Raw genomic sequence first — 16,636 nt, 5'->3', positions numbered from 1 at the left:
TGGTGTGGATGTGTCGGGGGCGGGGGGGGGGGGGGGGGGGGGGGGGGGGGGGGGGGGGGGGGGGGGGGGGGGGGGGGGGGGGGGGGGGGGGGGGGGGGGGGGGTTGCTTAAAGGTTTTTAAGAGCTTCCCCATTTATCCATGTGCGTGTTCTTAGTCTGCTGTCAAACTGGTTCTACTTGTGGATTTTAATTGATTGTTTTGATGGCACTAATGCACAGGAAAAATATTCCAGATTACTTGATCTCTTATCCTTAGAATAATAAGGTATGCTGATTATAATGAGTAGAGTGGATAATACCATAGTACACTTGGTATGGAGTTCCTACCGGAGGTTATTTTGAAGGTCGTATCTAGACGAACAAGTTCATGGTCACATAGACATTTTCCTGTATATGCTCTAGCCTTGTGTTTTGTGTTAATGGATTGAAGCTAGGATTAGAGTTTGTTCTCACATTTTGAGAGTTACATGATGAGCCATCCAAATAGACTGACCCATTTCATTCTCCTAATCTAAACATCTTGAACACATGTGGAGAGAGTGGAGTAATGTGCAAAAGAGTACAATGAACATACTCAATGAAAACAATTACCCAGTGGGAAGTTTATGATGACTACCCAAATTGTTAAAACTTAATCATTTATAGATTTTTTAATGCCTCTATCAATCCATATAATTTCGGTTATATTCTACTTGCTGCAATCTCTCAGATCTCGCTTTTGGAGTTTTCTCGTGACCGCAAAATGATGAGTGTGCTTTGCAGTCGAAAGCAACAGGAGATTATGTTCTCCAAAGGTGCACCTGAGTCCATCATCTCTAGATGCACACATATTTTGTGCAATGATGATGCTTCCTCTGTTCCATTAACTACAGACATTCGTAATGAGTTGGAGGCTCGATTCCAAAGGTCAGATTGTGTCCTATTTTCACTTAGATAAGCATTGCATGCTAACTTTCTTGATTTCACATCATTATTTGCAAGCTTTCTTTGCTCAATGTAGTCGAGCAGTTTTATATGTTCTTAGTTTGTCCTTGATTATTTGGCTATCTCATTATTGTCTTCCTAGCCATTTATTGTCAAGAGGAGAAGGGTTTCTGAAACCCATGAAACATCATTTGTTTACGGCTGTCAACTTTACATCAATCCTATAAACTAGTGCCGGAATTGCTTTTATGTGTTTATTCCTGATCAAATTTCTGATGAGGCTTCCATCATGATTTGATAATCGCATTATTCTAGCCTCTTGAGAAAATGTGGTTTCAAATATGAGATGAAAATTCGTCATTAACATCTTTAAAAAGTTTCAGTTGCCATATTACAATTTGTTCCTGGTCAATTCTGATAATATTCCTTCATCTTTCATTTCTTTTGATGCTTATATTTGTGCCAAATTACTTCTTGACAGTGGCCATTGTCAATTTGAAGCTTATAAAATAGTATATTCTGTACTTCGAAGTTGTTAGAATATAAAACTATAATCCTCAAGCTTTATCATAACTTTGAAGTTCTGATACATAGGTTTGATATATAGGTTAGAGGGACTTTCACATGGTATCAGAGCCAACCGCGTTTCAAATCTTGCTATCCACAAATTTAAAGCGGATTTTAAAAAAAATTGTTACCTCTACGTGAGTCCAGGTTTTAGCCCATAAAAAAGGGCGTCCAACTTGTGGGTATGTTAGAATATAAATCTATAATCCTCAAGCTTTATCATAGCTTTGAAATTTTGATATATTGTTAGAGGGACTTTCATAGAAGATAATGCCTAGTTTTATGGTATCCATTCAAGAATAATTCAGACCTCGTTTTATGGTCTTAGCAGTGCATCTTAATCTTTTTAACCTGCATAATGCTACGATGATGTTATTGAATGCTCTGATATCTTGCTTGAGGACTGAAACTTTTTGATGGACACCTATTGAAGATAAACAATAATTTTACATTTTATCAGTATGACCCTCTAACATTATCTAATTTGCCAGTTTTGCAGGAAAAGACAGTCTAAGATGTTTAGCATTAGCTCTAAAGCGGATGCCCACCGGTCAACAGACACTCTCTTATGAGGATGAGACGAACCTTACATTTATTGGGCTGGTTTGTCATTTTTTCTCTGGATTGTTTACATGGCGCAAAATCATGCTCTTGTAGCAATCTTCCCTGCCTGTTCACAAGTCTATCACATACATGTGTACTTGAAGTCTTTTTTTGGTTAACTCTCTGTTTCTGGCAACAGGATAACTCATTATGCAGGACACCGAGATAAAGTGATGACTTTCTTACTTTTGAATACGACTGAGAATTCATGGATTTGTGGTGATATCATGATGTATAAAGTTGAGAATTTGCTTACAATTGAGTTCTAGAAAATGATATTGTCTTCCTAAGCTCGAGTAAAAGTCTGTAATAGTCTGTCAACTAGGAGTTCTTAAAATTAGCCTGGATTAAGGACAAGGGAGTAGGAAACACTAACTGAAGGGCAAAGAAGCAAGGGCATAGGAATAGATGTTCTGCAAAAATATTGGTATATCCTCTTTTTTTCAATAACAGGAATTAAAAAAAAAACAGTGACAGTATCAAGAATAGTTAGTAAATATAGCTAATAAGTTGTAGTTACATTTAATTACTTTTTTTTCCTCCTTTCCTGCACATGTCTCTTGAGTTGAGATTTGCTTGATTAATTTGTCAATTTCCATATGCATTCTTCTAGGTTTTGCCTTTGCATTCAATTCTTACAGGATAAACTGTTGAAAATTTTCCTTTATAAAGCTTTTGCTTCATGTTTTGGATTATTTCCTTGACTTTCTGTAAAATAAAAAATTGTGATGGAGCCTTCCTTTAACTTTCCAGTAATACTGTAATATACAAAATGTCTGAGATTCATAGTCCATTTTCACCAGACTATGGATTACTAAAATCTTTAGTTCTTTTATAATTTTAATAAAGTTAATCTAAATGTGGTTTCTGTGAAGGTCGGAATGCTTGATCCACCGAGGGAGGAAGTAAAAAGTGCCATGATTTCATGTATGCAAGCTGGCATTCGAGTTATCGTTGTTACTGGAGATAATAAAGTAAGTGAAAAGGATCATCTTCCATATCCTTTATTTCATTCTTAGGCATGTTGATTTACATTCTATTTTTATGCTAGTCTACAGCAGAATCTCTTTGTCGGCAAATTGGTGCTTTTGAGCACTTAGATGATTTTACTGGATACTCATATACAGCAGCAGAGTTTGAAGAACTTCCTCCAATGCAGCGGACATTAGCATTGCAAAGAATGGTACTCTTCACAAGGTATAGTTCTGTCTAGTGGATGTCATTCTATTTTGGTGACATTTGCTGATACTCTTCGCATAGTTGCTTACATGTTACTTTTTCAAGCGAAATATGTCATATTGCGCCTTCATTTGATTGTACCTTTTAGGAAATCTGAATATCTGACTGGACTATATTTAGGGTTGAACCTTCTCATAAAAAGATGCTGGTTGAAGCACTGCAAAATCAAAGTGAAGTGGTAAGCCTTATGCTTATTTGAATTAGTTGTCTGATCGATCCCATTTCAAGCTTACAACTGCATATTATGTATTTTGCATTGACATATGTTCTATATACAATATTTTCCTGTCGATACTTCCAATATGAAAGTATTTCAGTTATGAGCTTTATATTTTCTGGTCACCGTTGTATGAAGATTCAAAATTTAGCCTACTGTACCTTCGTAAAGCTCATTTATTTGTTAGTAGCTCTCCCGTTTAATCTTTCTCATTTAATTTCAGTGGTTTTCCATGAATGCTTATAGAAGTTCATTACTAATTCACTACTTCTGAGAAATAGTTGTGTTCAAGTGACGGATTTGAAATGTTATTATTGATGTACAAGGTTGCAATGACTGGGGATGGTGTCAATGATGCACCTGCATTGAAGAAGGCAGATATTGGAATTGCCATGGGTTCAGGAACAGCTGTAGCAAAGGTGACACTTTTTACCTTTTCTTTTGAATGTGACGTGCATACATGGCTGCTAATTTTTTTAATGAATTATCTACCCTATAAATCACAGGATTAAGATATACGATGATGCATTCTATTTTCTAATTCAAATTATGAGTCCTGAGGAGAATAGTGATTCAGATTCTCGTCCTTAATGTTTGTGAGATGAAATATACTTGAATTTAAGGTATTGTTATGATTGATAGTTTGTTAACAAAGACGTACACAACCTTGAAGTCTTTCATCAACATTTTCCATTAGAAGGAAACAAATATGTAAGTGAAAATTTACTTCAGGAATGGAATGATTGGTTTTGATATCAAATTTTGTTTGAATAAGGGGTTTTTTTCGGATGTCTGTGTGAAATTTGAGGATCTATGACCCAGATTGGAAAGTGGTTATCCACCTAATCATTTTTCAAATGAGAGTTTCCTTCGTTTGGTTTGGATTTCATTGGGAATCCTAAAATGATAAAAATACATTGTTTGGTTTGCATGTCGTAGTTTTGGAAAGTGATAATTATGTGGACCCTATTCAAATGATTGTTATACCATAAGGTAAGGTTGCCTCATAAGATAATCTTAAGGAGTTTTTCTATATTTGTCCCTAAAATCTTTCATAAATTTGAAATAAACCCCTCAAATAATTAAATTACTATTAGGTGCCCCAATTATCAGGTTATTTCAAAATTGGTCTCTCAAATCACGAGTAAAAGTAGCAATTGGAGGGGGTTAATTTGAAACAAAGAATGGGTCACCTAATTGCAACTTGAAGTATTGGAGGGACTAATTTCAAAATAATTTAGGACCCAATGGTAATTTCAAAATTTTGAGGGGCTAAATTCAAAATATGAAAGATTTAAGGGACAAAATATTAAAAGAGGCCTATAGTCTAGTGTTGTTCAGCTTTCACGAACTGGGGAACCCAATAATTATTTCAATAATTTGAGGGGCTAAATTTAAAATATGGAAAATACAAGGGATTAAAGTTAAAGGAGAGTTTATTTTTGTTAAGCATTCATGAAGGGCGGTAACTGGGGCAGTTGAGGTTTTTAACCCTTTTTTTTAACACGATGTCCACTTTTCTCCAATTTCACTCCAAAATGGAGTGATTTCACTTTACTCTCCACCTCAGCAAAACTTGTCAGGTTTCACCACATTTACTTGCTTTTCGATTTGAAACCGAACACCGTAAATTTCGTAAAGCTGCAGCTAGGCCCTGCATTATAGCACCTTTTCCCCACTTTCAGTTGATTTCTTTTTCTCTTTTCCTTTTTTTTTTTGGTGACAACCAACCAGCCCATAAAGTGAAGGGGGTAAACTTAGAAAGCATCCTAATCTGGACAAAAAAAAATGTTATGGACATACACTGCCCAACTTTTAGAGCATAAACTTAAATGGATATTCATATATGTTTATAGTAATCACCATAAATTCAGAATATAATATTGGATAACACAGATACATACAGATTGAGAGAACTTGGATTAGCCTAACAACTGGTGCTTTTAATCTATCAGCTGGTCCTTCTGTCTTCAGGCGTACTTGAAATGTGTATTGTGTATCACCAATGGTTGTTAATCTGATAAATAGTGGATTGCTTATTGCTGCACGCTATTATATATGATTAAATTCTTGATAAATTTTTTCCCTGCTTTATCTTTTGAAGGTTATAAGTTTCCTTTTGGGCACTAGGTTTGATGCGAAATATGAGTATGAAACTAGATTTGATTTATCTTATTACGGTATAGGGATAGGTGATATTAGCTTGCTAACTTCTTTTAATGATTTTTTTCATTGTCATGGGCAATGTTACATTAAACGCTGGGCGCTTCTAGGCGTCGGACTTGGCGCCCAGCGCTTAGTCGTCTAGGCGGGCGCCTAAGCGGTTTCTGGGCGTTTTTTTTTTCTTTCTTCATTTAAGTGGTGATCGATGAGGTTTTGCTGAAGGTCGGAGGAGGTAGTGAAGGTGTTCATATTTGGAGGTTAATGGAGTTTGGAGGACGTGTAGGCTACGACACATAAAATCACAATCAATGCCTACAGGGTGCAATCCACATAAGCAGACAATGCTCCCCTAAACGCTCGTAAAATCTAGGTGGGCAGCTTAAATACCGCCTAGGCGCTAGGCGCTAGTTAGGCGGCCTAGGTACCGTCTAGGCCTAGGCGTACGCCTAAGCGGACTAGGCGGATGTTTTTTAAAACAGTGGTCATGGGTGAGGATGAAACCATCAAAATGCTAATGATAAGTGCATATGTTCATTATGAAAAAAAATTAGTGCTAAACAGAAATCTGAGAAAATGATGCCAGATATAAATGATATTCTTGTAACAACACAGATGCTTGTCAAGCGCTTCCTTTTTTAAGAGCGCGCGCGCGAAATAGAACCTTTAGGAATAGTTGGAAAGACGTTGAGATCTCTTGAATTTCACACAACGTAGCTCATTCAGCATCATTCAACCTCCAAAATTTCTCCAGTTCTTTGTCATGATGGTTATTTGGAGGTAAACGTCCAGATTTAATTTCCCAGTCCATTGTACACTTCCAACAAAGGACAAAAAGCTATAATTTCATCTGGATTTGTCACTCAACAAGCTAAAATATAATTAGGTATTATTAATCAACTTAATTCTACAGGGGAATTTGTACATGATTTAAGTAATGTTGAGGATCTACATGTGATAAATGAGGATAATTCAGATGAACCTTATGCGAAAAAAATGGAAAAGTAGAAAACATGTATTAGTACAGTTATACTGCCAATGTAATTGATTTACAGTGATCATTGAAGGAAGATATTGATTTCTGCAGAATAATTTCAGAATTTTCACTTAGATATAAACTGATTTATTAGAACATAGGAAGGTTATTTAATACATTAGGATACTCCACTGTATAGACTACAAGGCATAGCTCTTTGCTTAAGAATGACTCTGGAGAGTTATTATCTTTGTAAAAGAGGCTTCAAATTTTATATAAAAAAGAGTATACCTAAAAACATTCTGAATCTGAGTAGGTAATCAGGAAAAATGATTTAAGTTTTTTCACGAATATAGTAAGAAACTGTTGCTAAAATTAGTAGCCACCGTTCATGTGATAGTAATCTTGCTATTCATCTGAACACTACTTTGCATCAGATTTTGCATGCAATGTGATAGATAAACAAACATGTGTATTTTCCCTAATAATTTACTTCCACTAATGAAATCAAAAGAGAATAGAGTTTTCGCATTGATGTTTTAGTGTTTGTTTGGACTTTTGAGTTTCTAGTTTTTGGGGTTTTTATTGTCTGGACCTATGTGATCTATTGTTATAGAAGCGATAGGGACTGCTTATCTGAAATGGGTTAAATCTAAATGGGCTGCGTAGCTCTTTTGTGATTATATGAGGGCTGGGCCGCTAGGGTGCAAATTGTATTAACTTTGGGGTCAGATTTGAATTTTACAAGGGGCTTAATGATAACTCTAAGAATTCCAGGGGTCCAACTGGCCCCCTAGAGCACCATGTCAACCTGCCCCTGGTTGCATGCATTTATTTCTTTCCATGATCCAGTGGTTGATTGATTCTTAACATCAAACAATCATGATCAATGATATACAGAGTACGGATGGTATCATGCTAGCAATCTTTCCTTGAAGACCATTTTTAATCCTTTTAACCTTTTGAAACTGGATTGAATTTTTTAAAAAGTATTGCTGATATCATGCATGTATCTAGTGACACACCTTAATGAAGACACATATTCATTTAAATATAACTGCAGAGGAATCAATTACCAGTAGATGATTTTATGGAATTTATGACCACCTACATTACCTGTGTACTTCTATCATGAAGCCGTATACATACCCGACACATGCACCAAAACTTCACAGACTGCTTGGGTATATGCATACATATATTTAGACATGTACTCAATTATACGATATATTTTTTAATTTAAAGCACTTGGCATACACTTCTTGGATGTATATCTGACACTTCACATCATTTCTTGAAGCAGGTTTGACATGTGTCGGGTTCGTTTCAACCCATACCCCCTAGGTCAAAACTATGATTTTAAAGGATTGTTTGGTGCCCTGTTCAAAAATGAGCACTTTCCAATTTATAATAGTCAACATAATAAAAGAAACTTAAAAATGTGATGGGAATTTTAATTCTAATAACATATGAATTGAAAAACATAAATGATCTCATGCAAATTATTAATTTCAGCACATATTTTTAGTCGTGTCCCTGTACCCTACATTTTACAAATTTACCGTGTTCCGTACCTGCATCCGTACCCATACATGTTTCCATGCAATTTAGATGACCACCTTTCACCTCGATCATTTATTTGGAATAAGTCAGTTTTTAAGCCTTCTGTCATGTCATGTCACTTTGTTAAGCTTGTGTTCATGGATGTTATAGCTCTACTAAATAATTTCCTTGTTTCTTTTCCAAATTATTGCAGACTTTGAGTAAAATCAGGAAAAGTTAAAAAAAAAACAAGATGACTAGTTTAATCCTCGTACTTGCTATGACGGATAATGGTTGCATAAATTTTTTTCGCAAGCTGGAAGCCTGAGCTTTGTGGTACTATGCAACACAATTAAGAAGATCGAACTCTGCATAGCTCATAAGCTTGTCTTTGAAATAGATATAGTTAGCCAGGGTTTTTATGTTTTCTAATAGTGTGTTGCATTGCTTTTACTTGCAGCCCCAATTTTTTTTGTAGCTAATGATATTGGTTGGTCAGCATATTTACTCTGAATGTCCTATTCATGTTTTATTTACGAGCTCTCTACTAATTTTGATTCATTTTTAAATTTCTAGAGTGCTTCTGACATGGTGTTGGCAGATGACAATTTTGCTTCAATTGTTGCTGTAAGCTTCTTTTAGTATTTAACTTTCTAGTGAACTTTTACTATAAGCTAAGTATTAAAACCCATCACTAACATTTTTTTGGCAGGCTGTTGCAGAGGGAAGAGCTATATACAATAACACAAGGCAATTCATCAGATATATGATCTCTTCTAATATTGGAGAAGTAGTTTGTATATTTGTGGGAGCAGTACTTGGGATGCCTGACACTCTAGTTCCTGTAAGCACTTGTTAACATAATGTGTGGTCACATTTATAGTGCTTTGTAGTTGTAAATAAGGTGGTTGTGATTTTAATTTTTTTCTCTTCTTATGATTTCTCAAAGATCTTAGAAGTTTTCTTTCCCTTCTCTTTTTACCTCTAAACAAGATTGCATGTGTTTCTCAAATTATAGTAATACCAATTGTAGATAACACTGTTTGTAATGTTTCTTATTATAAATACTTTAGTTTGTTTTTCCTATTTATTAGCTTAAGTTTTGCTGTTTCTGTTATATATTTTTAAATATATCTTTACTGTTTACAGGTCCAGTTACTTTGGGTGAATTTGGTTACTGATGGCCTACCTGCTACAGCAATTGGTTTCAACAAACAAGATAGAAATGTGATGATGGTTAATCCCCGGAAGGTATGGTGAACGGTCAATGATGAAAGTGCTCATACTATATCATAATAAACATACTCTGGAACAAACTTGGACTGCGAAGTCTTCAATTTTCAAGACTATGATGTTCTTTCAACTTACAAGTTTTAACCTGTAATTGTTGCTCATCATACCTAAATAAACGTCTGTGCTTTATGTTGTGAACTATTCGAGCATTTTATTGGAAGATGATAAAGAGGAATTTGCATAGGAAAATAGTGAGAGTGGGTCTGAATGAAAGAGATGTATCTTAGAGCATCCAAATGACATAAACGGCTTATGCAATTGCTAAAGTGGGATGGAACCACAATGTTATGGAAATAGACTCATCAAGATTGCATGTCATAACTCTGATTGTGATTGGGCCATTCAATACAAAAAGGAAGACGGATGCATCTGTTATTGGAAATTGTGTACCTTCAATGATTATCTGGTAATTCAGTGAAAGATGGAGGTAACTCAAACAATGGAAGAGCATTCTCTGAGAAATTGTTGTATATAAAAAGAATTTTGAGCACCTAAAAATTTAACAATGTTACACTTGAAAGCTTCAAGGCAGGTTTGTCAACAGTTTTAAACATTGAGAAAAGACCATCATAGGTTGCACAAAACAGCAACCCTGAAGCTATATTAGCTGTTTTATGGAATATGGAATCTTTTTAAACTACTGGAATGGTGATTGTGGAATCTAATTAGGATGGAGTTTAAATGAAGGTGATATTCCCTGACGCTTAGCGAATAGAGCATCAGTGGTAGTAAAAGTACCATGGATTCAAATAAATAGCTCATATGACCGAAAATGAATCTGGATTTAAATTTTCGATATAAATTTCAGGCCCTATATAAATCTCTGGCTGTATTTAAGACTACTTTGCTTCGTACTTGGATATATGTCTATTCTTCCAATTTCTTCTTTCTTTTCTGCCTTTGCTTATTGGAGTATTTGATGCCTGTGTTGTTAGGATGTTACTACTGAAAAGCATCTCATCCACAGCATTGCATTAGCATCTTACATCTGCATGTTCTTTTTTTCTAAACGCAGACATAATTTTTAATAAATTGGTTAACATAATAAAGTTCTTGGTAATCTAGAAACGTAACTGTATAAAATGGATAGGGTTTTCATTCTCAAATTGTATGCTCCAAATATAAATCAAACTGACACGCTACTTTTGACCTTTCATTTTTACTTTGATTCCTATGGGAAAAAAAGCATTTTCCTATGAAATGTACCTGTATAAAATGGATAGGGTTTTCATTCTCAATTTGTATGCTCCAACTATAAGTCAAACTGACTCACTAGTTTTGACCTTTCGTTTTTACTTGATTCCTATGAAGAGCAAAAAAACCATTTCATTTTAATTTTTAGGCACTTTACACAGTGTATATCAAAGTTGAACAGAGAGTGGGTCTTCATTTTGATTTACCAGTCATTCAACGTTGGTGCCAAGGAATTTATTCTGAATCCTCCTAGAAGGAGCCATATTAGCCACTGCCTCTCTAAACATGCATGCATAGATATTTAGTTACATAGATACATACTTACATACTTCTATATGCATTTACGCACAGACACATATGGATGTATGCATACATGGGCACATGTATGTACACTTACATGCATACAAATGTGGTCATTTTCCTTAACGTTAAGTGTTGATAACTCAAGGTTAAATGCTTGTCCATTTTCTATTTCAGGCTAATGAAGCTGTAGTTACTGGATGGCTATTTTTGCGTTATTTAGTAATTGGAGGTATGTCTCAGAGTCTGAATGCTATCAACTCATTAACTTATCTTACTTCTATGTTATTTTCGTGGACTTCCACCTTTCCTATGAAACTATTTTCATCTATCATACTGATGCCTGATGGGGTCGCTTTATCAATTACGAGATCATCAAAGCACAATAGCTATTATTTTTTGTGTAAAGAGTAGTTGTAAGACCTCTTTCATTCCCTGTAAATAAAGGAACTAAACTTATTGCCATTCACCTCATGAACTGTAAAATGTCTGTTTTCTTTCTCTGATGGTAATATGTAGCTGAGTGGAAGTTAATAGTTCTGTTAAAATGTGGATAAAGAGCATGATAATATTGAAAGATGAATTATTGAGATTGTTTTACCCGAGAGGTATTAAGGTTTGTCATACTGCAATGGAGGTTCTGAAACAAGAGAAGGGTACATGGAAGTACACACTCACAGGGATTTGAATATAAACTAGAAGAAAGTGGAAAATTAAGTATTGAGGTTATCATATTGCAGTAGAATTACCATAAAAATTGGGACAGATATATGGAAGACCACGCATCCACATTGAATATGAACTACAAGAAAGTGGAAGTTCTTTTCCATAAATTTTAAATTTTTATTACGGAAATATCCCATGTTCATTCAACTTTTACCTTTAATGTAGGTTATCCGGACACTTCATCTGAGCCCACATATCCGTGTCTGAAACTTTTCGTATCCATGCCTGTATTTGACACTCCTTGGACACTACTTAGAAATATATATTTTATTCAGACTTGTAATCAATTATAAATGTTTTAGTTGGAAGCACTCGTCTTATACTCCTTGGACATATCTTGCATTTCACTCAAATTTTTGCAACTCCTTAGACTCCGGTTGTGTTCATTTCAGCCCATACCCAGTTCATAAGTATAGTTTTTAAAATGTCATTTGGGTATCTAGTCCAAAAAGAAGTGGTTTTTCAATTTATAAACTTCTCAATAAAATAAACATAAAAATGTTAAGGGATTTTAGCTCTCATGCATGTGAATAAAAAAACAATATCAATCTCATGTAAATTATTAATTTATATATATGTGAATGAAAAAACAATACCAGTCTCATACATGTGAATGAAAAAACAATATCAATCTCATGTAAATTATTAATTTATATATAAATATATATGAAGAAATAATATAAACAAAATCGACCATTTAATAATAAATTTAGCAAAATCAACCTGGCCAAAATGAGGTCAATTTTGTAAAACAGAAGTTTTAATTTACACGGGACTATTAGTTCCATGTGATTAGCAACTGTTTAGGAATCAACATGTCTTCTAGTGCTGCACCACTAATGAAGACTAGTGTGTTCTAATTACACGGGGACAGTAGTCCCGTGTAATTTCCAAACCTTTTTTCAGCAAAATCGACCGTTTCTGCCAAGATGGTAGAAAACAGTCGATTTTGCTAATTTTTCTATAACAAGGTCAATTTTGTTAAAATTAATTAAAAAATGATCCTTTATAAAACATTGTCATATATATATGTATATATTCTTTGAAACGATTAATCTTATTTTCAGGAAATGGGTAGGGGGAAATCCATAATTACAAAATTCTTATTTTTAGGAGGAGACAAAAGAAAAGGAGAAAACAAACGAAGAAAAAGAAGAGGAAAATGAAAGAATAACAATATCAGAAGCTTGGGATATCTTTATATTTACTCAAGCAATAAGAGGTTTAATGTTAGTAACCCAATCTTTTCTTCGAAAATACGTTATATTACCCTTATTGATAATAGCTAAAAATATCGGCCGTATGTTATTATTGCAATTCCCCGAGTGGTATGAGGATTTGAAGGAATGGAATAAAGAAATGCATGTTAAATGTACCTATAATGGCGTTCAATTATCAGAAACAGAATTTCCCCAAAATTGGTTAACAGACGGTATTCAAATAAAGATTTTATTTCCCTTCTGTCTGAAACCTTGGAGAAGATCTAAAATACGATCTCATCATCGAGATCAGAAAATAAAGAAAAAGGAGAAAAAAGACAATTTTTGTTTTTTAACAATCTGGGGAAAGGAAGCAGAACTACCTTTTGGGTCTCCCCGAAAACGACCTTCTTTTTTTGAACCCATTTTTAAAGAACTCGAAAAAAAAATGAGAAAATTGAAAAAGCAATTTTTTCAAGTTATAAAGGTTTTCAAAGAAAGAAGAAAACGGTTTCAAAAAGTTTCAAAAAAAAAAACAAGATGGGTCATCAAAATAGTTCTAGTTATAAACTTAATAATGAAAGAACTTGAAAAAATAAACCCCATTTTCTTATTGAAATTGAGGGAGATCAAAGTATATGAACCGAATGAAAGCGGAAAAGATTCCAATATAAATAATAAGATTATCCGTGAATCGACCACTCAAATTCGATCCATGAATTGTGTAAATGAAAATTCTTCACTCATAGAAACGAAAATCAAAGATCTTGCTAATAAAACAATCACAATTAGGACTCAAACAGAAGGAATCACAAAAGATAAAAAAAAAATAGTTAGGAACTTGGTACTAAGCACAAAATTTGTGCTTGGTAGTATGGTGTCTCATTCGTATCCACTTTCTAATCCATGTGAATGTGGTCCCCATTTCAATGAGTGGATGAGAATGAGTCACCTCACTACCAAGCACAAAAACTTGTGTTTGGTACCAAGTTCCTCCATATTGCTCACACACACACACACATATGTATATACTAGTACCAAGTTCCTACATTTTTCTCATGTATGTATGTATGCATGTATGTACTGTTATAAATAGCGGTGCTAATAGCGTTAGCGGTCCCTTCCCGCGACGCTATCGCACGCTACGCTATCACGCAATAGCGGTGACATATTACGGAATATGTTTGTTGGCAAAAACGACCAATTGTGTGTCATAACGGTAAATAGTGAGCGATTGCATTCGAATTTTGCTTTTTGACTGCTATTTAAAAGCGGTTCGAGGCTTATTTTTTTAAAATTAAACTCAACCCTCGACCATTGCATTCCACCGTCTCCTGTGATTTTCAGCATACTCCCGTCACCTCTCATAGCCTTTGACACCTACCTTGATATTTTCTCTCACCTCATTCACCGTGAGCTCTCTTAGGGCAGTCCTGTCATCGCTAAACTCTTCTTCTCGAAGACGATGATTTTTTGACTCCAGTCATCTTCGGTATTACGTGATGGTTACATGTCTATTTCATGTTTAGGATCTCTTTAAATCATCCAATATGTACTTTTAGATTTTTTAGATTTTTTAGATTTTTCTTTTTTAGTATCTATACATATCTAAATTAGACCGCTATTTAATTTTGCGTTTTTACCATTATTTTGTGGTAATAGCCCGAAATAGCCTTAGCGATGCCTCACCGCTACGCGACGCTATCCGCTATTGATAACATTGATGATTATTATTGTTATTATTATTTGCAAATGACTCTCACATCCATGTCAACATGAAAATAAAATATAGTGTTTGTTTGAAAAACGAAATTATTGTAGAAAGTGCAATGTAAAAATGATATGGCAATATAGGACTAATTAGTAAATATAGTTAAAAATTATTTTATAAAATTGATTACCATTTTTGTCTCTTTTATGTGACTTCACTACTTTTTTAGAAGTCAAAATTGCATTAAATCCTATATGGTAACTTTCTTGCATTTCACTTTCTTTCATGCAAACGGACACTTAAAATGTTAAAAATGAGTCACTTTCTCACTCTCGTCTTTTACTTGCATTCAGAGAAACACCGCCTAAGTGCAACTTTATTTAATGCACAGTGTAATGAGCCCCTTTGACATCTATTCATCAATGAAGAATTCTTAACGTGAAAACACTGAGATAGTGCTAATCTTTGAATAGTGATCCACAGAGTCCCAAATGAAGTGGTTAATTCAAAAAAAGCCTTATTCTTTGGGAAATCTATTTCGTGTCTAGTACTACACGGTTCCATTTTGTAAAAACTCTGAATCATTCTCTTGAAGCTCATCCTCTTAATAATAAGTGACCGCTTGCCCTAAAAAACCTGGCCCAATAGGGAAATCCCAATACAATGGGCCTTTCAATACAAAGAAATAGATTGCCACAAGGGCGTCATATTCTAGGAGCCCAAATTATATGATTGAATAAACTCTCCTCTATCTATTTCAGGTCGAGGAACCCTCCCCTTCTTCAAACTCCGGGTTGTATTTTTCATAAAAAAGTTAATCAACAATAGAAAAGTATCCATTTTGCATCATATCTAACAGACTCATTGGTTCTGACCAAAGAAGCTTTTAATAATATGGTTGTGATCTATCATTACTCGCAACCATCTTCATCAATTGATTAAATTTAGCGAAAAAGAAATGGTATTCATCTGCAAAGTACAAGCTTGTTCCAAAGTTGTTCTATAAATGTCCTAAGGTATCATTTCAAACACATTTGCGGGGCAGACTTGTACACATTGAGTACATTCTATGCATGTATCATAAATTTTTACTGAATGCAACATTAGGTCTATGAATTCTAATTTTGGACATAAAAATGTTTAATTTCAATTTCCTTAATATCTATTTGAGATGGGACATAACTGAATCTGGATTCACTGCAGTGAATCTAGATTCACTCATGCGTTTATTTCTTCAAAATTACAGCACATGCATTTATTTCTTCAACAATTCATTAAAAACCATCCTAACCATCCAAGCTTTCGCTGGAGTGAATCTGGATTCACTCCAGTGAATCTGGATTTACTCCAGTGAATCTGGATTATATTGAAGAATAAGAAATTTATGGTAAAAAACAAGCTATAAAATTTTAAACAAAAAGAATAAGAAACTTATGGTAAAAAACAAGCTATAAAATTTTAAACCATGAAAAGATTTCACCTTTTACAGCAAAAAATTAACAAACAACTCACATACTGATAATTCTAAGATTCATAGGTGAATGATAGATTCTAATGCAGTGAATTGATTAGTTATGTGTGTCTTCGTTTAACGGTTTCTTAAAAAAAAAAATTTTTCAGATAAAAGGGAATATTTTCACTTTTACAGATGTTGAAGACGAGGGAGTTGAGCGACTTGGGAGTGTGTTGACGGGGAAGCGGGAGTCTACGGTTCGGCTGTTGGCGTCGTCGGAGCGTCGGATGATGGCGACGGTGGCAAGGTAGGATCGGAGTCTGTTGTGTTGACTGGTAGAGAGAGGAAGAGAGATGCGTAAGTAAATGAGAGGATGAGAGAGAGAGGAACGGTGAGAGGAGTTGGTTTTTAGTGGTTCAGCTTTTGGGAAATAGATAGCAGTTTAAGATTACATCTCTTTAGTGGGCTGTTATTTTACCTTTATTACCTAGAGCTTTGAATCGTCAGCCATTGGATTGAGATCGTGATCAAA

At 34.6% G+C, this 16,636-nt stretch overlaps 1 protein-coding gene across 2 annotated transcripts in view; it reads left to right on the top strand.

The window, feature by feature from the left end:
* LOC109833144 (calcium-transporting ATPase 3, endoplasmic reticulum-type) overlaps nt 1–16,636 on the top strand; it is an 82,999-nt gene that overhangs the window by 49,951 nt on the left and 16,412 nt on the right. For both annotated transcript variants that reach the window (XM_020400705.1, XM_020400706.1), the window contains exons 21-30: nt 710–906; nt 1,983–2,094; nt 2,970–3,068; nt 3,146–3,291; nt 3,454–3,511; nt 3,877–3,969; nt 8,805–8,855; nt 8,941–9,072; nt 9,378–9,479; nt 11,193–11,247. In XM_020400705.1, coding sequence (XP_020256294.1) covers nt 710–906; nt 1,983–2,094; nt 2,970–3,068; nt 3,146–3,291; nt 3,454–3,511; nt 3,877–3,969; nt 8,805–8,855; nt 8,941–9,072; nt 9,378–9,479; nt 11,193–11,247 — 1,045 coding nt within the window. The remainder of the gene's footprint in view (nt 1–709; nt 907–1,982; nt 2,095–2,969; nt 3,069–3,145; nt 3,292–3,453; nt 3,512–3,876; nt 3,970–8,804; nt 8,856–8,940; nt 9,073–9,377; nt 9,480–11,192; nt 11,248–16,636) is intronic.

This window comes from Asparagus officinalis, chromosome 3 (assembly GCF_001876935.1).
Source record: "Asparagus officinalis chromosome 3, Aspof.V1, whole genome shotgun sequence".
In the NCBI taxonomy this organism is placed as follows: domain Eukaryota; kingdom Viridiplantae; phylum Streptophyta; class Magnoliopsida; order Asparagales; family Asparagaceae; genus Asparagus; species Asparagus officinalis.
Note: the sequence above shows the minus strand (reverse complement) of the source record. Positions and strands in the feature narration are given on the sequence as shown.